The following is a 23,355-nucleotide window of genomic DNA, read 5'->3' as shown; positions in this document are numbered from 1 at the left end:
AACTTTGCAAGTTCTTTTCTTTTCCTGCAAGAAGTTGAAATTGATTGATTGATTGAATCTTTTTTTTTTTTTTGCACACAGCGGCGGAGGCCTAAAGCGAAAAGGTTTTATAAAAACCCAGCTGAAGGCCTAGGACTGGGGCGATGGCGCACGTGCCCACAGAGAGGGCTCTGAGTGCCGCCTGTGGCACCCGTGCCATAGGTTCGCCATCATGGTTCTAGGCAAGGCTGAAGTTTGACACTTGGCAGTTATGCTGCAAGTTACACAAATTATTCCCTTCTCTGACCCAAAGGTGTTTTCCCAAGAGGCAACTGGACTTCCCTTGTTTTTTTCTTGAAGATAATTCACTTCTCATCCAAAAAGCTTCTTAAATTCTGATTGAATGGTGGGGGATGGGAGGGTTTATATCCTTGCAGTCATCTGGTCGTTAGTACTCTTTCCTTCTTGGAGGAGAAGTGAAACATCTTCGAGGGGAAAAAAAACACAAGTCTAGTTGCCTCTTGGAAAAGCATCTTTGGGACATGACCTGGATGATTGAGAATCTCCACAGACATTTCTCTGTAGACTCTAAAACTCTCTATATTCCCCCGGCTCCATGTTCTTCCTTGCAAGCCCCTTTCTCTCATGAATACAGAGACTGTTCCAACTTTATTTAACCAACCTAGTCTTGGGGTTTCAACTTTTCAGCCTGATCAAAAACCAAGTGAGACTTCTGGGTCTTGAAAGTCTCAACACTTCAGAGGCTATCACTTTGGGAAGGCTGATAATTGAACCCAAGAGATTTCATTCCAGAACGCTTTGATTATGCTCCTCTGTAATAAAGAAGTATAAATAAATGGGCAGTGCAAATAAAGAACAAGAGAAAGACACGTTATTTAAATAGGCAAATAGGTCAAGTAAATGAGGTATAAAATAGTTTCACAGCCAGGGCTTCCGTCAGTTGAGTAGCCAACCTTTAAATTGCTTATTCTATCAGCTGCCTCTGCAAAAAAATAAAATCTTTCTTGCAAGTAGGCTTTTTTCCACCAACAATATAAGAGGTGTAATATATTCCAATCAGTCCGCTGTATCATGATCTTTGTTAGATTACCAGTTACCTCTCTTGCTTAAATTGAATGGCTCAAGTTCTTAGATTGTTCGCCGGGTTCATTCATTTTTACTTGACACATTTTAGATGTTGCCGACATGTGCTAGATCAGAGGTCCCCAACCCCCGGTCCGTGGCGTGCCAGCAACCGGTCCACACAAACAAACAAAGCCTCATCCATGGGATGTAGGCAGTATATGAAACCACACCCTCTCAAGTCTGCAGAAAAACCTCTCTTCACGAAACCAGGTTGGGGACCTCTGTGCTAGACTCTTTCATATTCTCATGATCAAATCAGCTTCTTGATTTGAGCAGTGCCTTTTTGAGCAACCCCAAGGATTAGGTTGGACTAGACCCCATTCCCACAGCCAATATTCAGCAGTTCATAGAAAGTGTTATGTATTATGGTTCAGTATTTTATAGGAAGTTCAGATTTCCCATCTTCCTTGTAGACTAGGACCAGGCAGTTGGATACCATTGCATTTATCTCTTCTTTCTTCTCATCTCTCCTGCAGGCTTCCCTCAAATTATGCTAAAGGCATGTGATGGAGGGGTTGCCCATGTATCCATTATTAAAAAAAAAAACTTTTTTCCTTTGCCAACCAAATGTATTTATTTCTTTTGGACAGAACAGGAGTTGACATATCTCATGTTTCCCTTACAATATATTAATCCAGTGAGCTTTTCATGCCCAAAGGAAGGTTGAGCCCAGAGGGGTCCTACATAGACATCTCCCACCCTCAAGAACCCAGATCCAATGATGCAACAAATGTAAGCAAAACATCTTCAAATAAAATTTCTATTTGTTATTTGGCTAAATATCAATATCTTGTCTATGGAGAGTCTCAGTCATCCAGGTCATGGTTGTCCCAAAGGTGCTTTTCCAACAGACAACTGGACTTTCTTATTTTTCTTTGAAGATGTTTCGCTTCTCATCCAAGAAGCTTCTTCAGCTCTGACTGGACAGTCATCCAGTCAGAGCTGAAGAAGCTTCTTGGATCAAAAGCGAAACATCTTCAAAGAAAAACAAGGAAGTCCGCTTGCCTCTTGAAAGAGCACCTTTGGGACTATCAATATCTTGATAGTCAGTCTATCAGAGAAGATTCCAGCCTGCTCTCCCAAAATGAGAGACATCGTTACTGAGATTCATAAGTTTTTTTCCCCTCACCCTTCCATCTTTATTATTCTGCTACCAGGAATAAGATTCTCAGCAACCCTTGATTGGTTGTCTGTGGTTGTCCTTTCACCAGCTGGATTTGCCTGGTGTTAAAATGGAAACAAAAACGTGGTCTGCCCTTGTCCTAATGGATTTTAAGTAGCTGCTAAAGAAGACAGTAAAAAGGCTGCTGATGTCACTCAGAGAGTAGTAGAAGGAAAGGTGAGTTGAGGACAAATGATCCCCATTAAGAAATACATGCTGCAGTTTCTATTCTTCCCTCAGGAAACACGTCTGTGCTTCACGAAACGTTTGCACCCATGTGGAGCTGCAATCTTCCGGAAATGTTCTTTCCCTGGGAAAGAGATGTCTATTTTGGCCAATTTGTTTTCAGAGTCCTTGATGATAATCCCTCATCCATGGGATCTGTAGGGGCCACCACTGAGAAGGTCCCTTTTCATGGTCCCCCTAGATAACGATTCCTAATCAATGGGCCCTGCAAAATGTCCTGCCCTTCCCATCCTGGTGGGCACCTGAACGTAATAGTGACAAATAAAATTATTGTGACAAATAAGATTGGGAGGCTCCAATCCTGAATCAGTTCTAAAAATCAGAATCAGAAAACAGTGTTGGAAGGGTCCTTGGAGGTCTTCTAGTCAAGCCCTCTGCTCAAGCAGGAGATCCTATAGCATTTCAGACAAGTAACTATCCAGTCTCTTAAAAACCTCCAATGATGAAGCACCCACAACTTCTGGAGGCAAGCTGTTCCACTGGTTAATTGTCCTCTCTGTTAGGAAGTTACTCCTTAATTCCAGTTTGCTTCTCTCCTTGATTAGTTTTCATCCATTGTTTCTTGTCCTGCCCTCTGGTGCTTTGGAAAATAAACTGACCCCCTCCTCTTTGGGACAGCTTCTCAAATACTGGCATACTCCTATCATGTCTTCCCTAGTCCTTCTTTTCTCTAGACTAGCCAAACCCAGATCCTGCAACCGTTCTTTACATGTTTTAGTCTTCAGGCCTTTAATCATCTTAGTTGCCCTTTTTTGCCCTTTTTCCAAAGTTACAACATTCTTTTTTGTAAAGTGGTGACGAAAACTGGATGCAGAATTCCAGGTGTGGCCTTACTAAGGCTTTATAAAGCAGTACTAATACTTCACGTGATTTTTGCTTCTACGCCTCTGTTTATAGAGTAGAGCCTGACTTTAATACATAGAGTAAAGCTTGTCTTGCATTCAGTTCAGTGTCAGGCAATTACATCAAGGGTGTTTCTTCCATCCCAACCATCTATCTACCATTTGATCTAGAAGAACGCAAATGGCTTGGAGTTCCCATGCAGTGTTACATGGAAAGAATTGGTGCATTGGTGCAAAATGAGTTGTTTTTATGAGAGTTGCCATGGTGATCAGGTTCTAGTTAACTGCTTAAACAATTTCACCTATGATTAATGTTAATTGTCCATTTTGCATGGCTGCCTCTCCCCCCCTCCCCCCCGAATTAGCCTGTTGTTTCCTTTGATCTGGGAAGGAATACAATGTCTTTCAATAGTTAGACAAGTGATCAGTTTGCCAACATGAAGAGGGAGACAGCATTAAGTTGCAAGCAGGTCAAAATTTCTTTGTCTTCCTCAACACCCAGAAGGTCACTCAGAGTTTAACAGTTAGGAAATATGTGGTCCAAAGCCCACATTTTTTTTTGGGGGGGGGGAGAAGGAGAGTCATTGTTTTGATGCCACAAAGCAATGGAAGACTTTCCAAAAAGAGCATTCATATTTTTCCCTGTGTTGAATTTTTAAAAATAATTTTAAAAATGATCTGTTTTGCTGAAGAAGAAAAAAATCCCACTGTACTTTCAGCTTCCAACAGGAATCTCTTCTTCATCCAATTTGCGGAGTTTAGCAAACTTTTAGGGTGCTTGCACTAAACTCAAGGCAGATATTCTCCAATGTTGAGATACTTGTTGTTGTTGTTAATTGCAAAGTCGTGTCCGACCCATCGCGACCCCATGGACAACATTCCTCCAGATCTTCCTGTCCTCTACCATCTTCTGGAGTCCATTTAAGTTCACACCTACTGCTTCAGTGACTCCATCCAGCCACCTCATTCTCTGTCGTCCCCTTCTTCTCTTGCCCTCAATCTTTCCCAGCATTAGGCCCTTCTCCAGTTGAGATACTACCGCTATCTAAAATGTTACTGTAAGTAAAAGGTGTGTAACCCGCAGCACGCCATGAGTAAAACAAATGATTTCAGTGGGATGATGGTTTTGGACAAGAAATAAATATATCACTTATTTGTAATAATTGTTGGACTTTGTGGTGCTACAGTAGTACATTTGCACAGGAAGTGGGGAACAAAGTCTGCAGTGTAGTTGAATTGTGATCCCATCTAGAGGTTCTCAACCCGTGGATTGATTCCCCTGGTGTAATTTTTGTTTGGCTTTTGTTTAATACAGGTACTCCTCGACTTAACAACAGTTTATTTAGTGACCATTCAGAGTTGCAACAGCACTGGGGAAAAAAATGACTTATGACCATTTTACACACTTAACAAGCGTTGCAGCATCTGCGTGGTCACCTGATCAAAATTCAGACCCTTGGCAACTGACTCATATTTACGACGGTTGCAGTGTCCCCGGGGTCATGTGATCACCTTTTGTGACCTTCTGACAAACAATGTCAGTGGAGAAGCCATATTCACTTAGCAACTGTGTGACTCACTTAACAGCTGCAGTGACTCACTTAACAGCTGTGGCAAGAAAAGTCGTAAAATGGGGCAAAATTCACTTAACCAATGTCTCATTTTGCAACAGAAATTTTGGGCGCAATTGTGGTCATGAGTCAAGGACTACCTGTACAGGGGTATCCAAACATGGCATCTTTAAGACCTGTGGATATCAATTCCCAGAATTCCCCAGTCAACCATGGAATTGTGGGAGTTGAAGTCCACAGGTCTTACAGTTGCTAAGTTTGAATACCCCTGATTTAGTGCAAGGTCTGACTCAAACCAGTTGTGAACCACACAAGACATGAACTCCCAGTTGCTGTTCATCTTGGGATGCAGAGTTTAGATCAGGGGTTCTCAACCTTGGCAACTTTAAGATGTGTGGACTTCAAGTTAAAGTCCACAAGTCTTAAAGTTGCCAAGGTTGAGAACCCCTGGTTTAGATCCTTCTTCTTTGGGCTGTAGTTCCTAAAATTGGGCTCCTGCTGTTCAAAAATCCCTGAGGATTTCCGGCATTACAAATGTATGTGAGAGGCGGAATAATTCCCCCCTGTTACTCAGATGAAAGAAACGGGACCAGTGAGTAGCACTGATTTGTACAACAGGAGCTCAGAACCAGTGGATATTCCTCCAAAACGTGATTAATGATCATGGAATTAGGTGAGTGTAAAAAGAGATTTAAAAAGTCCATAGAGTGATAGTGTCAAGTTCTGTTAGCCGAAGAATATTAATCCCTGAAAAGTAACAGCAGCTAAATATTCTCCTTGAGTTTTCCTAAAATATTTAGTGGAGCCTTAGTCCAGAATAAGCAGTCTATACTCTGTGGCCCCTTGTCACCTAGAGAAGCACCAGCTCACACCAATAAAATTTAGTAAATAAAGGTTGAATTTCCATGTTGCCCTTGGAGGGAATAAAGGCAGGCTTCAAGAGGCTCTTATTCTTATCTTAAAGTTCTCAGTTAAAAAAGGAAAAAGCTGGGGGAAAAAATCCGCTTCATAGCATCACTAGAAGGCTATTGATACATCGAATTGTAGTTCCTAAGTTTTCACCGAACTAATTGAAGAAGCTTCTTGGATGAGAAGCGAAAGGTTTTCAAAGAAAAAAAAACCCACACAAGTAAGTCCAGTTGCCTTTTGGAAAAAGCATCTTTGGGACATCATGAGCTGGATGATTGAGAATCTCCCTAGACATTAAAACTTCAAATATTTCTATACCCCATTCAGTCTGATCAAATAGGGTGCTTCATGATCTGGAATGTGTGCACAATAGTGATATATTTAACCATAAATATGTTGCAATAGGTTGGATTTCTAAGGGCAGTCAGGTCAGGTGTTGTTCTGTTCTGGAAATTGTAATAATTCTTCAAGTCTCATGAAGCCATCGGACAACTGTAATGGGTAAACTTGTATAGTCTTTCTTTCACAATTAGTGCTATCATTGGTTTATCCACAGGCAGAAAGATGGGTGGGTCTCTTGCTCTGATTCAGAAGTTCCTAAGGTAGATTGTGGTTGGCTTGATGAATCCTACTAAGCTTCCTTTGATGTAATCATTTCTATTTTTCTTTTAAACTAAGCCTCGGTTGGCTGGGTTTAGACATTGTAATTATTAGTTGACAAGCCATGATAGCTTTATTCAAAGCATGCAAAGCTAGCCTACCCAAAATGATATCTTATCATGAGGTATGAACCAAGAAACAGTGTTTACAAGCCTGTAATGATTCTTGAAATGTAAGTCCATTGATGGAGCTGTGGCGTGAACAACATTTGATGCATCAGAAATTTTACACAGGTCCCCAGTAGGACAAAGCCTGCCAGCTAGTGCCTGAAACCTGATACTCAGTATAAACGATGCACATATATATTTTGCGTAATAGCATCATGACACGTGGGTTGATATTTTGCTCCTTTAGTCTCATGCCTTGACTTGGAAGTTTAGCACATCCTGATATGTTAAGCTAATGTTTTTGTGGTGTCCATACCTAAAAATTAGCCAGACAAACCTGCAGATATTGGATCAGCTAGTCTAATAGCATCACAGGAAGATATGGATTGTGAACAAAGAAACACAAAACAACACTGGTCTTTTGTGTTGCTGGAAAATGATCTATATGTTTGCTTTGCTTTGGAGGTGAGTTTATTATCTCCCTATTTCCAATAAAAATAATATTGGCTGAGCATAAGTAATCGAGTAATTAAGCAAAAAAAAACCCTCTTAATAATTTGCTCATGAGCAATCACCATTCAATTAAAAAGCAATTAAATGGTTATTTGTGCCCAGCAAAATAAGGCGGTCCTCAAATCAGTAACACAATCAATATTTTCACTGCAACAGGATGCGGTTGAGATGGACCTTGTAACCTGTACCGATTAAATTGTCATCAGACTGTTTCCTAGTTAAATCACCACATGTTTATTTGTCTTGATTAGTATGCAAATTCACATCTGATTCTAGTAAATTTGGGAGTGCACCCATAGCGAGGGAGGTTGGGGTCCGGATACAAGTTGCATCTAAATGTTGCCATGGTCAAAACGCCGTTCATTTTTGCCTTGTGTATGGAAGATCTTTGTGTCATTGCTCAATTTTTTTTACATGCCAAATCTCAGTTTGTGCAGTTATAGTACTGAACTGTATTTTGAGCTTCTTTATTCAGGTAGTTTTGGGTTTATTTATTCCACAGCTGTTCCAAGTTAGGATGGGGCAGTACAAATGGTACATACTTATAGGGGTTCTTTTAGTTCTTAGTCTTTTTTAGTTTAGGTATCACAGCATCCCATAGTCACGTGATTGTGCTTGGGGCACTGGGCAACTGGCACATGACTATGACTTTTCAGCAAGCCACGGTGACATTCCACAAGCAGAATCAATGGGGAAGCTGGCAGAAATCAGAAGTCTCAATCACCGGAGCTCCTTATTTAATGATGGCATAGTTCTTGCTTTAAAGAAGGCAACCTGGAGCCTGCTGGAATTACCATAGCTAAGTGATATGATCACATGATGTCATGCATTACTACCATGTCACTTTAGTGGCAGAAATTCTGATCCCAATTTCTGTCACAAGCTGAGGACTATTTGTATAAAGGCAGCCTAGCCGGGGTTTCAGATCTTGTGCTTGCTGATGGCTGCATCAAGTCAACAGACTATGATTTAGAGTTGTTGGACTAAGTCAATGGTTCTCAACCTGTGGGTCGGGACCCCATTTGGGGTTGAACGACCATTTCACGGGGGTCGCCAAACAAGGCTGTCTGCCATTTTTCCCCCTTTTCTTTGGCCACGCCCCTGGTACCCGGTGATGTATAAGTGGTTAGGGGTCACCACAACATGGGGCACTGTATTATGAGGTCGCAGCATTAGAAAGGTTGAGAACCACTGGACTAAGTGGTACTTTCTCCATCTGCCACAGAGGTAGAAGTAGTTGCTATCTCTGCAGGGTTAGCTGTAGTTGCTAGTTTAGGCAAATCAGGATTTTCAGTCTCCCTTCAGTTGTCACTTCTTCTGACTGTTTGTTGATTTCCAATCATAAATAAAACTGCAGCGGAAAATGCACCAAGAGTATCCAGTTTCACGTCTAAGTGTTAGAAATTGACTGACACCGACCACAATAGACACATCTCAAAATAAATTTGTCAGCGAGCGCTGTTGTGTAGCAGGAAGAGCAAATATTGTGGCAAAGTTGTTGACGCAAAAAAGAGAAAGGATATAACGTTTCCTCAGAAGAACTGATGGGTTTTCCAGTAAGTTTTCCTGGAGTGTTTTTCAGAGAATGCAGAGGTTTATATTGTGTTTTCAACCTGACAGTGCTGAAAATGTTCTTCCAGTCAACACAACCTCACTTAGTGCAGCCGTGAGCCAAAACCTCATTAGCTCATGAGGCCTTGAGCTGAAACTTCCGCCTAGGAAAACGAATAATAAAAATTCATCCTCCACAGAATTATGGATTTTAGGTAGGTGGGTGGGTGGATGGATGGATGGATGGATAAATGGACAGAGATAGATAGATAGATAGATAGATAGATAGATAGATAGATAGATAGATAGATAGATTTTTTTTACTATGGGCACAATGACACACGTTAAAAATGAAATTTAGTTGCTTGCTTGTCTCTCCAACTGGAAGCAGGCCTACTTCCTTTGACAATTGTGGGTCATTGCAGCCACATATATAGAGACCTGTGTTTTTTGTAGTAGATGTTCTGATAATTAGCTAATATATTAAATATAAAATGGTAAAAATACCCTTTACAGGTGGTCCTTAACTTGTAACCACAATCGAACCCAGAATTGTTAAGTAAGACAGTGGTTAAATGAATTTTGCTCCATTTTACAACCTTTTTTGCCACCGTTGTTAGGTGGATCACTCAGTTGTTAGGATAGTAGTGTGGTTGTTAAGTGAATCTGGCTTCCCCGCTGACTTTGCTTGCAAAGTGCAAAATGACCCCAGGGCACTGCAACTGTCATAAATACATGCCGGTTGCCAAGTGTCTGAATTTTGACCAGGGGGCTATGAGGAGGCTGCAGTGGTCACGCATCACTCTTTTCAGTGCTGTTGTAACTCTGAACAGTCACTAAACGAATGGTTCTAAATCGAGGACTACTTGAAGTAAAGTTTAGCTCCTGGTGATGATGTAGAAACAACTCTGAAGTCTAAGTGCTATTGGTACTGCTATCTTGAGAAGAATACAAAAGTTCTTTCCCATTGCCTTCTTCAAGGAAGGAAGGAAGGAAGGAGAGGGAAGAAGGAAGGAAGGAAGGAAGAAGGGAGGAGAGGAAGGAAGGAAGGAGAGGGAGGAAGGAAGGAAGGAAGGAGAGGGTAGAAGGAAGGAGAGGAGGGAGGAAGGAAGGAAGGAAGGAAGGAAGGAGGGAAGGAGAGGGGAGGAGAGGAAAGAAGGAAGGAGGGAGGAGAGGAAGGAAGGAAGGAGGAAAGAAGGAGAGGGAGGGAGGGAGGAAGGAAGGAAGGAAAGAAGGAAGGAGGGGGTAGAAGGAAAGAGAAGAGGGAGGGAGGGAAGAAGGAAGGAAGGAAGGACACAGGGTCTGTTCCTTCGTATCCAAGATTACTGAACATGGCATAATGGATTTAAGTTGCAGGAAGCAAATTTTAATTAAAAGCTTTAAAAAAAATCTAACATTATGAATGGCTTGGGTGTTTGTAAAGTAACCTTGTAGAAGGTGAGCATCAAAATAATATTCATTTTGGGGAGGCACAATTCTCCAGAGTTGGGATGACCACTGCAAATTCTATCCAGTGAGGCTCTTATTCATTGGGGAACATGTTTGAATGTGGACTTGCGTAAAAGTGAAAAACAATTGATTTGAGGCCTTGCATAAGATCAGGTCTCTTCTGGCTGGAAACCAAGGTGAGGTGAAAGGTATTGATCTGTGCAACAAATTTTATATCACACTATGCTGTTTTGTATTGCGTAGGACTCTCCAGAGTAAAGAGGGGTTGACTGCCCCCCTCACAGGTTGTCAGAAGACTCAAAATAATCCTGCCTTTGGTTTTCTAGTTCTGTATCTAATGTTGTTAATATTTTTTTATACTTGTGATTTTACTTGTAAGCTTCCCAGAGATACTTTCCAGAGTGAGATGGGCAGCATATAAATGTAAAAAACAAATAAATAAAAAGTAAGCTACCCCATCAGGAACCCCTGAGCAGAAAAGTAGCCTCAAACCATCAGGAGCAGGGAAATAATTGATTCTTCTATTTGCTCAGCGGGAATGTCCTGTACATTTTTCTTCACGCCCTTTAACTGTCAGGCCCCAGAACTCGGGGTTGTTCAAATGAGTACAAGTTTATTCCGTGCTATCCCGAAAGAAGAATCTGAACTACCAATGGTCAGGACAAATTGGTGGTAGATAAGAGTCAATGGAATTCAAGATAGATGGGATTTAGATCTCTCGTGGGTGCAAAGGGTTGCCAAACTAATGACGCTCTTGCCTCCTCCCTCGGGCTCAGCCTGGTTCTCTCCTACATTAACAAAACCTTAAGAATGCCACGGTAACTTGCAGATTGCTGCTTCTGATACTAAGCAAGGTAAATCAATAGTAGATGTCTATATAGAAGTCTCCTGGACTGCAAGGCAATCGAACCGGTCAGTCCTAGAGGAGATCAACCCTGATTGCTCTTTAGAAGGCCAGATCCTGAAGTTGAAACTCAAATACTTTGGCCACCGAATGAGAAGGAAGGACTCACTGGAGAAGAGCCTAATGCTGCGAAAGATGGAAGGCAATAGAAGAAGGGGACGACAGAGAATAAGATGGCTGGATGGAGTCACTGAAGCAGTAGGTGTGAACTTAAATGGACTCCAGAAGATGGTAGAGGACAGGAAGGCCTGGAGGAACGTTGTCCATGGGGTTGCGATGGGTCGGACATGACGTCGCAACTAACAACAACAACAACTTGTAATGGAGGATGGGCTGGTCACTTTGGTGTTCAGAAAGAGTTAAAATTCAGTCACCAAGGACCCGGCTGGTCAGGGCATCAAAAAAAAAAAAAAAAAAATCGATGTAAAGTACATTTCTGATGCAAATCCTTTTGACAAAAGAGCACTTAAAGTTTATTTTCACTTTTGTTTCAACAGTTCACGACCAGGGAGACCCCCCAAGCGCTCTCTGGGGGTTGCGATACAAGAGAACACGCGCCTGCTTCCCCACGGAGTGCCGGGCCTCTTATCGCCAGGGCTTATCTCTCCAACAGGTAATAAAATCCTTTGGATGCTTCGCTCCCTGCTTCGTACTGTGCAGCAGTTGAAATAAACTAATATTGATCTAACTGCCTTGTCCTTCAGGGCTTTTTCAAGCTTTACCAGAGGTTACATTATTGGATTTCTTAAGCATTCATGAAACCTCTCTCCAACCCGCCCCCCCCACCCCTCACCCCACGTGGCGTTGCTGAGCTGACTAAAACCTAATGGATTTGCAATTTAGTTCTTCATTAATCGTAATTTCCTTAAAGGGAAAGTGCCATTAGATGCTTGGTCATATGATATGGGGAAAGGTTGATCTCAGAGCTGTGGAAGGACGGCTAAGGGTCCTCTTTCAAGAACCTGGTATCCAGGGGGAAGGGGGACAAAAATATCTCTCCTTTGTTTTCTTCCGAACTCAGAAGGGATCATGAGGAGAAGAAGAAGAAGGGTGGCTTCCTACTCACGGGGAACGTTAATGGTGTTTGGCTTCAGGAGTGCAATGTGATAAAGAGCATAAGAAGCTGGGCAGTATAGATTGCAAAGGGTTGTCTATCTTGGTAGTCCAGTGTTTCTCAACCTTGACCATTTTAAGGCATGTGGACTTCAACTCCCAGAATTCCACAGTCAGCATTGCTGGCTGTGGAATTCTGGGAGTTGAAGCCCACATGCCTTAAAATGGTCAAGGTTGAGAAACACGGTGGTAGACCTTTTCTGTGATTTGGAGTTTGAGGTGGTGTTTGAGGTGGTGGAGGAGGGCAGCAACGCAGTCAGCAGGACCAATTCACCGAACATTGCTACTTGCACAGGGAAGAAAATCGTGATGCTTCCCATTTCATGTATCAAAGCTGGCTTAGCTAACTTCGATATATGAAGTGGAAAGCAGCACAATCTTCTTACTTGCTTGCTTGTTTAGCAGTGGGGCGGGGTCCTCTGCTGTGCATTAATGATCCCTTTGGAAGTATAGGGTCGGCCATCAGATGCTCTGTGCTTTCTACTCATGCCTGGTTATCATCTTTCAGTTAGAACATAAAACATAGAATAATCAAGTTGGAAGGGAATTGAGAAGTCTTCTAGTTCAATCCCCTGCTCTAGCAGGAGACCCTGTATCATTTCAGACAAATGGTTGTCCAGGCTCTTTTTGAAAGCCTCCAGTGATGGAGCACCCACCGCTTCTGAAGGCAAGCTGTTCCATTGGTTGATTGCTCTCACTGTTAGGAAATTTCTCCTTAGGTCTAGGTTGCTTCTCTCCTTGGTTAGTTTCCAACCATGGTTTCTTGTCTTGCCTTTTGGTGCTTTTGGTCTAATGGTAGACCAAGAACGGTTGCAGGAATTGGGTATGGCTAGTCTGGAGAAAAGAAGGACTATAGGGTGACATGATAGCAGTATTGCAATATTTGAAGGGCTGCCACAAAGAAGAGGAGGTCATCTTATTTTCCAAAGCATCAGACGGCAAGACAAAGAACAATGGATGGAAACCAATCAAGGAGAGAAGCAACCTGGAATTAAAGAGAAACTTTCTAACGGTGAGGACAATTAACTAGTGGAACAGCTGGCCTTCGGACATTGTGGGTGCTTCATCACTGGAGGTTTTTAAGAAAAAACTGATCACTGAATGCCTGGATTTTGTTCATGAGACTGTAGGAAAGTTGTGGCACTTGTAAGTATGAGGACCGGATATAGGTAACTTTTTTCAGTGCTGTTGTAACTTTGAATGGTCACTAAAGAAATGGTTGTAAGCTGAGGAAGAGGAGGAATGGAAGGGAGGGAGGGAGGGAGGGAGGGAGGAAGGAAAGGATGGCAGGAAGAAAGGAGAAAGGAAACGAAAAGGAAGGAAGGAAGGAAGGAAGGAAGGAAGGAAGGAAGGAAGGAAGGAAGAGACAGACAGACAGACAGACAGACAGACAGATAGAGAAATACATGCTGTTTTGAATTATTCCATGCCTGGCTGTCCGCTGTCAAAAGCAGATGAGGAAGGCCAAGGGAAATAATGATAACTTATGATGGCTGGTTATGAATCCTGCTCCACAACTCTAATCACATATTGAGACGTCCACACATACAGTATTTCAAGATGCAGATAATACGCATTTTGTCCCTCTCGCTGCAACCCTTGCAATACTAAAACAAACAACAGCGGAGACCGCACAACTCTAGACTGAGCCATCAACCATAGCCTGACATTCAGCAGTTCTGCCAAGGCAAGTTTTTTTTCCCTTGGCATGCAGATGAAATAGGAAGCGGAATAAAGCATGTTTCTTTGCCATGCTGTCTTCACCTTCAAAGCTTCGACACTTCACTGTGGGAGACATCATAGTTAACATTAAGGTTTCCCCCAAACAAATGAAAAAAACAAAACAAACAAAACCACGGCCAGTGTTTGCATGTCAACGATTAATCTTTAAACACCCTTGTAAACACATCTAGAAAAGAGCAGCGTTGATTTTTGTAAAGCACCTTCACAGGGCTGTTAGAAGATGTCACTCATCCCATCTCTTGTTCCCTTTCTCCCTCCGCTTCTCTCACAGAGGCAGAGATACAGAACACTCCTATAACAGGTCCTCAGCTTATGACTCTAAAGGAGACTGCCCATTACAGTCACTAAGCCGTGACGGTCATACGATTGTTGTATGACTGACCCAATTGTATGACCTTCTTTGTAGCGGTCGTTAAGCCAATCACTACAGTTGTTAAGTGAATGCTGAAGTCATTAAATGAACTGGTGGTTTACTATGGGTATGTTTGTTTGGTTGGTTTTTTTTGCTAAAAACTGGAAGTCAATTGTTTTTGGCTAAAAAATCCTCATGAATGCGGGTCACTGCAAACAGTCATAGGTGTGACTGTATTTCCCAGTGCTGGCTGTTCAGTCACATGACTGGGGGAGGAGGTGATTGTCAGAACTTTGAATCTGGGTTGTAAGTAGCCCCAAGATTAGGTCCGTCACAACTTTGGAGTGGTTGCTAAGCAACTGGTCATAAGTCAAGGATTACCTGAGCCCAATTATAGCTGTGCAGAAAGTTCTTGTTTTGCTTCCCTCCTGCTTAAAGCACGTGAAGGTTATTTTCGAAGACAAATCTGCAGCAAAGTATTTTAATGTCCAAAGGCGAATAATGTCGTTAATTTACAAAGAGCATCGAGGTTGCCCAATTACACAAAATCTAGATTTTTTTTTTTTTGATTCCTTCCTTCTTCTTGGCTTTTGCCACCCTGACTTTTCCCCTGTGGCGAAAGGATTGATGCTAGCCACATTCTGTCAGGGTGATAAATAGCATCTCTTCTCAGCAGCTTCTCTTCCATCTGCCATGCCCTCAGACGCAGCCGGAACGAGAAGGAGCTTGCCCTGTGCAGCCAGTAGCACCTTGCGGGTTTCTTGTAGGAAAATCTCAGATAATGAAAACATCGGGCGGGTAATACCTGCGTCTGGAAACTGACTGCCCTCATTATATTGATCAGCGAAAGCTCAATTGGGGAGGGCAGGTTTCAGTCGAGGGCACGGCAAATCAGGAATGCAAGGCAATTACTCTTCCACGGGCATTTTGTTGGGGTGTGTTATTCAAAAACAACTCCTTTCTCCCAAAGCCTTCCTCTCTGGCATTGAGATATTCGTTGTGCTGTGACAGGATTCTCTGGGCCTGAGAGAGAAGAAATGGGTGTTTCCAGAGGATAGGCAGCCCTCACAACTTCTGATCACAACTGAGCCACGCTTTCTATTGCTAAGCAAAGTTGTAAGTGGTGCCTCGTTTTACAACCTTTTTTGCCACCGTTGTTAAGCGAATCACTGTATTTTTTAAGTGAGTCAGGCTTCCCCCATTGACTTCGCTTGTCAGAAGACAGCTGGGGAGGTTACAAATGGTGATCAAATGATCCCAGGACTGTCCTAAATACATCCCAGTTGCCAAGCGTCCATGGTTGTAAGTGTGAAAACCGGTCCTAAGTCACTTCCTTCAGTGCTGTTGTAATGTCAGACAGTCACTAAATGAATGGTTGTAAGTCAAGGACTACTTTGTAACGCCGAATAAGAACAGGTAAAAGCTCTTGCCCATTAAACCGTGGCTTAGCTAGAAAGGAAGAGAGAAAACAAACATGAGCTCAACAAGGACCAACTTAGATTGGTGATCACATGATCTCCGTTCTGTTTTAGAGGTCCTGCTAGATTCACTATTTTTCCAAACATTGGAATCAGAGCCGATAAAATCCAATAATGGTTCTTTAACTCAATGAAGCAAATAGCTTACACCAAGGGCCCCAACCCCTGGTCCGGGGACAAGTACCAGGCGGTGGCACACCAGCAGCCGGTCCGCACAAACAAGCAAAGCCCCATCCACGAGATGCAGGCAGCACCCTAAACCATGCACCCTCCTGTCCGTGGAAAACCTCTCTCCATGGAACTGGTCCCTGGTGCCCACAAGATTGGGGACCTCTGGCTTACCCCATTACATTGTATATATTGGCTAACTCAGTGGTTCTCAGCCTGTGGGCCGGGACCCCATTTGGGGTCGAACGACCATTTCACGGGAGTTGCCAAACAACGTAGTCTGCCATTTTTTTCCCCCTTTTCCTTAGCTGTGCTACTCCCTTTTATTCTATTGGCTTTTGAAAGCCAATAGAATAGACTCTCTTGAATAGACTCTAATTCTATTGGCTTTCATAAGCCAATAGGAATTGTCCAGGCTGTCTCTGCCCTGCTGAGCCCACCAAAAGGCCCATTCTGCAAATGGTGCTGCACCAGTTGAATAGTCCTCGACTTACGACCGATTGAGTAGTCTTCGACTTACGACCGGTTGGGGATTGCGGCATTAAAAAGGTTGAGAACCACTGAGCTAACTGGTGTAGGTCTTTTTACAGTTTTCCCTAATGGAGGAACATTTGAACCATTGTGGCACGGGGAGCTCTCCATGGTCCTGTTTCCTGCCATCTTTTTTGACATACGCTTGTATTTTGGTTTAGAATACCCATTGTTTGCCTTCAACGACAACAATGTTGGAAGGGACCTTGGAGGTCATTTAAGAGCTGCGCCGTTATCTTGCCTGCTATAACCAAGTTTCCTGGCAAGGATCTTGATTCCAGGGGAAAAGATTATATCAATCATTGTTGATTGACAGCAGTTAGCCAGTCAAGTGTCCACAATTGAAGATCTCTCTAGTTTTCTACAACTCTGAAGCTGAGCTGTCATTAGCTGGGTTTGTAAAGCAGGCTTAGTTTGTGGTTTGTTGGTTTTGTAGTCCCAGTCATTTGTGGTCTCCTGGTGATTGGCCCAAAGTCACTCAGCCAGTTTTCATGCCTAAGGTGGGACTAGAACTTAGTCTCTGTAATTAACTCAAAGTCACCCAGCTGCTTTCATCCCAAAGGTGGAACTAGAACTCACCATCTCCTGGTGTTTGGTCCGAAGTCACCCAACCAACTTTCATGCCTATGGCGGGACTAGAACTCACAGTCTCCTGGTTCCTAGCCTGGTGCCTGAACCACTGGACCAGGGGTAGGCAACCTTGGCTCTTTTATGACTCGTAGACTTCAACTCCCAGAATTCCTGAGCCAGCATGGCTCAGCTTGGAAAACCTCTCCCTTTCCCCTCAGTATGGCTGGCTCAGGAATTCTGGGAGTTGAAGTCCAGGAGTCATAAAAGAGCCAAGGTCTATCCCTGCACTAGACCAAACTGGCTCCTACAGAAATCCATAACATGCAGTTTTCTTAATATATAGAAGTGATTTGACCCACAAGTCCTGGCCTTTCCCACATGTCTCCTGTTGAAGTTTTATCGAGCCCATCCTTCTTAGCTTTCTAAATCAGCCAAGGTTGTGTGCTCTGTTTTGAAGGCACCATTGTGATTTAAACCCTTTGTTTATTGCATGATGTTACCTCAGACATAGGGCTTTTCTTGAGGTATTATCTTGTTCCCTCTACTAGAATGTGGACTGTGTGTCATAATAACAAATCTTTAGTGATAATGGCACCTTTTAGAATGCCTTGATTGATAGTGATGCCCCCTTTAGTCTGTACAACTGAGGGGAATAATGTAGGCACTTAAACTTGCTTCGGATGGGAGAAAAGCAAGCCATCATGCTCTTTAAGATGTACAGAATCCCAAATTAGATAAATATTTGCTTTATGGCTCCGGCATTTAATGTTACGCTTGCCATAATTTGCTGCCTTTTCGACAGGCTGCAAATAAGAAGTTGGTCTACCACTCTATAAAAATGCAGTAAATTAGATTACAGAGACTTCCCCAGAAAGTAATTATTCCATGTATTTATGAATTGTAAGGGGGCCCTTTAGTTGCTATAACAGGCATTTATTTCCTCAGGACAGACTTAAGTAACCAAAATATGGCAGGGACTGATGAGAGAGGCTGTTTGCATCGCACAGAATTTTTTGGAAGTCAGAAATCGGCCTGGATCGTAATTCCAATGGCTAAGATTTTAGAAACCAGTGCAGAAACATATTCCTGGGTGCGATGTAGCCCAGGGCTTCCTTCCACTAAAACAAAGAGGCGATAACCTTCATGAAATTCTTTCACTGTGTTGAAAGAACATTTCTGCGGCGACGTATTACACCGGGTAAGGTCACCTTTCTGTTTTATTAACAAAGGAGAGTTTTTTTAGATGGCGGACTTTGATTTTTGGAAAACGCGGCTGAAGTTAGGCAGGCACGGATGTAGAAAAAAATGAGTTGAAATCCAAGCCCTGTGCAGGTGTTACGAGGTCATTCTCTGTGTAAAAAGTATTCAGCTTTCCAGTTTCATTCCTACAACAGCTTCCTTGTGAGGTAGATTGTACTGAGAGAGGCTGGCTTAAAATCTTCAGTGAACTTTTATTTAAATAATTTACGCGGATGCCCATCTCACAGCAGTAAGTCTTGAGGGGTGTACCAAGTTTAAAACCCAGCCACCAGAACAATGACATCTTCCAATTTAATAAAATGCACAATAGCAATAGCTTTTAATCTTACCACCCCATAATGTTTTACAGCAGAGGTCCCCAACCTGTTGGGCACCAGGGACCGGTTATGTGGAGAGAGGTTTTTCCATGGACTGGAAGGGGTGTGGTTTTGTGTGCTGCCTGCATCCCGCGGATGGGGCTTTGCTTGTTTGTGCAGACCGGTTGCTGACTTGCTGGTCCACTGTCTGGGGGTCGGGGACCCCTGTTTTACAGCACGCTCTGGCCAGTTTACAATATAAGCATGACAAGTAGTCCTCAACATACCATCTCAATTCAGCCCAAAATTTCTGTTGCTAAGTGAGACAGTTGTTGATTTTTGCTCCGTTTTACGACCTTTCTTGCTAGAGTTGTTAAGTGAATCACTGCAGCTGTTAAGTGCATCTGGTTTCCCTATTAACTTTGCTTGTCAAAAGAGGAATCACATGACCTTGGGACACAGCAACAGTCATAAATAGGAACCGGTTGCCAAGCATCCAAATTTTGATCACATGACCACAGGGATGTGCAGTGGTATGAAATGTGTAAACAAACAGTCATAGGTCACTTTTTTCAGTACCATTATAATGTCAAACAGTCACTAAATGAACTGTTGCTGTCAAGGTTCCAACTGAGGAACCCAATCTAGTAAACACCTTCGAAGCTTTTCAAACTCTTAACGTAAACCTTTATTGAGTACATCATTTCGACATGCATGCAAACAAAACCAGCTCTGGCAAAACCCCGCCCAACCCCATATAGTAAAAGTATAGAATTCCCCCTCCTCCTTCTTGGTTAGGTCACGTTGTCCAATTAGGAGGGAAATTATTATTATGAGAAAGTGTCTCTTAAGTCTGGCTCCTTGGTTCTCACGGTCCGCTTTCTTGATCTTTTGAAGTCTGCATTTTGATCCCTTCCCCTCTCCCCAAATTCGTTGGCAAACTGAGAAGCAATAAGTGTCAGACCAGCAAAAACGTGCTTGGAACTTGACAATTGCAAGTTGAGGACTAACTGTATTTGCGTATATTATTTGCATTATTACTATCCATACCCCGTAGAAGTTTTGTATCAAATTATGTGGGTTGCGCGTGTATGTTTACTTCTCTTCTGTCATGTTCTCATCATATGTTAAATAAATAAATAAGAATATGCATAATTTGCATGTAACCATCATCAACAACAGAGGTTGACTAACCTGTTGGACCAAACTCCTGGAGAAACAGCTAGTTGAGTTGGGATGTCTCCATACCCAGTCAACCCCTACTTGAGAGATTCATAGGCATTTTATTTCAAATATTTAACATCTGACGGTTAGCACATGGTGAACCAGCAGATCCTGTTCACCAGATCTGCTGCCCCCCCAATGGATTGAATGGATTATTTTGTAATTATACTAAGGGGCAACTGATCAATTGAACATTCTGGAAAGAAGTTGAACGGAAAAACTTCCCTCAGTTCTGAAGCTCTCATGCAACGTTTCATTTTGTCAAATGAGTACGTGGGCTTTGAACTATAAATATCTGAAGAACTTTTCCCAATCACCCAGAACCAATCAAATTGAAATATTTGACTGGAAACAGAAAATTCAATAAAGTGCATTTAGCAGGATTCCAACAAAGCTTAAAGTTTTACTTGGGCTATTTTTATTGAAATATTTGTACTGTACAATATTTTAAAGCACGAAAACTCAATAGCAGAGTTTTTCTTCAGGTAGATTTTAGAAGTGGAAAGAGGGAACTAAAGACATTAAGAAAGAGACGCTGAGCAGCCAAAGACACATTCTTTCTAAGATAGTCCTGTGGATCGCTCCTGTTTTAAATAGGATGTGCAGCTATAATCCCTGCCATTGTCCTAGGCTTTTTATGGCCCATGGGCCACATCCAGCCTTTTGGCTATGCAGCCACTGGCAGCAGAGGCGAGGAGCAGGGTGATGGCCCTCCACAATAGTTCCAGTTTCTCCTATGACCCCTTTAGAAAAATTAATTGCCCACCCCTATATTAGATGAAGATAATGACCCAAAGGTGCATTTCCAACTGGACTTTCTTGTTGTTGTTTTTTTTTTGCTTGAAAACGTTTCGCTTCTCATCCAAGAAGCTTCTTCGGTTCCGAGCTATAAGAACTGAAGGAAGCTTCTTGATGAGAAATGAAATATATTAAGGGAAAAAAAAACCCCAATAAAGTCCAGTTGTCTGTTGGAAAAGCACCTTTGGGACAACCATGACCTGGATGATTGAGAATCTCCCAAGACATTGAGATATTGAGAATTTTGATCTAGGCATATTGGTTGCTCCGTAGCTGGGAAAACAAACTGTGAGAAAAGCAGACACCTTCATATTTTCCTCCAATTGCTCATATTTAGGGTGGATAGGATAAGATAAGTAAGCTAAACCGGGGTTCCCCAACCCCAAGACTGTGGACCAGCATCCATCTGTGATCCTCCAGAAACTGGGTTGCGCAAACAAGCATAGCACCATCCGTGCGCCCATGGGATCCAGGTAACGTGTGAAACCACGTTCCTCCCCTCCTCCCCCCCGGTCTGTGGAAAAAACACCCTCCACAGAACCGATCCCTGGGGTCCAATGGGCTAGGCAATACCTGTTAAGACACGCACCTCTCCTCAAACTGGCTGATTTGTACCTGCCAGTTGGACCTGTGTAACTTGGTTGACTGCACAAAATGGAGCATCTGCTCTCTGTGGGAGTCTGCCATTCCTGAGTTCTGGAGAAAGCCTGGTTGGCATGCTTCTCCTTGTGAAGTGAAGGAAATAAGCTCTTTTCAGCTCTAGTGTTCTAGCTTATGGCCACCTCAACCAGCTTTTAAGAGAGCAAATGGAACCGTTGACTTCTAAACCAAGAATATAGGTAAAAAAACAAAACCCAAAACCTGGGCTGTCATTAATATCTCAATAGTTTCAGCTCCCATATGCACCCCCCCCCCTAAAAAAACAACCCACCTCTGCCCTATGATTTCCTACACACCTTCGGTGTTTAGCCAAGTGGCTGTTGACTTGGCTGTGGTTATCCCGGAGCAGGTGACTAAATTACCCTGAAATCAGGCAGAAAATTTCTTCTTCTGGTCACTGAAGTGAATCTGTCCATTGGTCAAGTGGCAAAGCCAAGTGCCGTCTAAGAGCCCTGAGAACTGCCACTTCCGATAAGTCAAGTCTTCAACTAGCGTGAAAGGGCGTTCTTTCATTACGATTGCATTTATTATGTTTATTTCAGTTGATCTATTTAGCCAATGTGAATTGGTCAGCACCCCGGCCTTTGGATGCGTTCCATCTGTGGGAAACCATGCTAAAATATCAAAGGACCTGTCACTGCGGATTTATTCACCATCCCAGTGTAGAGTTGACCTACATAAGCAAGAACATACTCTTCAGAAGGGGGGGGGGGAGAAGAGAGCTGGTGTGGTTTGGAACACCGAAAATAAAGAGAAGAAAAGCTGATTCGATTGAAAAGGGGGAATATCTCAGCTAGAGTAGTACACTGTGGTTAATGCTTTATTTCTTGCCTTGCATTTATTCTTCTTTTCTGCTGTTCCTAGAAGAACAGCCGAGAAGAACAGGAGTAGGGAAATGGGTGTTGAAGGGAAGAAAACCAAGGCTTGCAAAAATCCAGATGCTGGCTATTAGCAATAAATAAGTATGTAAATACAGATAAAGAAAAAAAGAAATAAAAAGTGTTCCACATTTCAGGTGGTTCCAATTCTTGCAAGCCTTCAATGATCTCGTGCCAGGAAAATCCTGAAATATTACTCAGTTTGACAGGCAGAATTTTATTTCGGCCATTGGCCGATAAAAGTATAGTCGATAAAACAGGCAACACAAAACTATCCACTAACCAGAAGCTCTTAGCCGCCATTTGTAAGCGAAGTTTACACCTAATAGAAGTAATAGAAATAAGTTTATCTTGAACGTCTATATCAAAATAGTACATATAAAAGCAGTGAGAGTGTTTCCAGAAGTGCAATGGGGCTATTGATTTTGCGGTTCTGTGAGAGCGGATCAGCAATCATGAGGACTAATTTTCATAGGAAATTTCTCTTTTGTAATTCTGTCCAAATGGAAAGATAACAAATGAGATGCTTGTGGAAGAAGAAGAAGAAGACCAAATGCAAGTTGGTTTCAGCCAGGCTGGAGAAGAATAACTCTGATAGAAGAGAACATTTGTAGCTCAGGGTTGACTAGGCAGTGCTCTCTTGAGCTGGGTGGTTTTCATGCAGACGTTTCATTACCCAACTAGGTAACATCATCAGTGCTGAAAGGGAGTGGTATTTGCGGGGTAAAGGAGGAGGAGGACTGTGGGGTGGTGGGGGTGGTGATGGTGGTGATGATGATGATGATAATAATATAATAATAATAATAATAATAATAATAGTAATAGAGTTCGAAGGGACCTTGGAGGTCTTCTGGTCCAACCCCCTGCTCAGGCAGGAAACCCTATACCATTTCAGACAAATGGTTGTCCAGTCTCTTCTTAAAAACTTCCAGTGTTGGAGCACCCACAACTTCTGGAGGCAATTTGTTCCACTAATTAATTGTTCTAACTGTCAGAAGATTCCTCCTTAGTTCTAGGTTGCTTCTTTCTTTGGTTAGTTTCCATCCTTTGCTTCTTGTCCTGCCTTCAGGTGCTTTGGAGAATAGCTTGACTCCCTCTTCTTTGTGGCAGCCCCTGAGATATTGGAACACTGTTATCACGTCCCCCCTCGTCCTTCTCTTCATTAAACTAGACTAGGGTTTAAAACTAGGGTCCTTGGTGCTCTCTGAGCTTGGTGGTTTTCTTGCAGATGTTTCATTACCCAAC

At 42.6% G+C, this 23,355-nt stretch overlaps 1 protein-coding gene across 8 annotated transcripts in view; it reads left to right on the top strand.

The window, feature by feature from the left end:
- The window catches only part of DACH2 (dachshund family transcription factor 2), a 284,122-nt gene that overhangs the window by 104,177 nt on the left and 156,590 nt on the right, over window positions 1-23,355 (top strand). For all 8 annotated transcript variants that reach the window (XM_039331668.1, XM_039331694.1, XM_039331709.1 and 5 more), the window contains exon 2: window positions 11,537-11,652. In XM_039331668.1, coding sequence (XP_039187602.1) covers window positions 11,537-11,652 — 116 coding nt within the window. The remainder of the gene's footprint in view (window positions 1-11,536; window positions 11,653-23,355) is intronic.

Source organism: Crotalus tigris, unplaced genomic scaffold (assembly GCF_016545835.1).
Source record: "Crotalus tigris isolate CLP2741 ecotype Arizona unplaced genomic scaffold, ASM1654583v1 scf7180000017622.5263843, whole genome shotgun sequence".
In the NCBI taxonomy this organism is placed as follows: domain Eukaryota; kingdom Metazoa; phylum Chordata; class Lepidosauria; order Squamata; family Viperidae; genus Crotalus; species Crotalus tigris.
The sequence above is the reverse complement of the archived record's forward strand: the minus strand, read 5'-3'. Positions and strand labels throughout refer to the sequence as shown.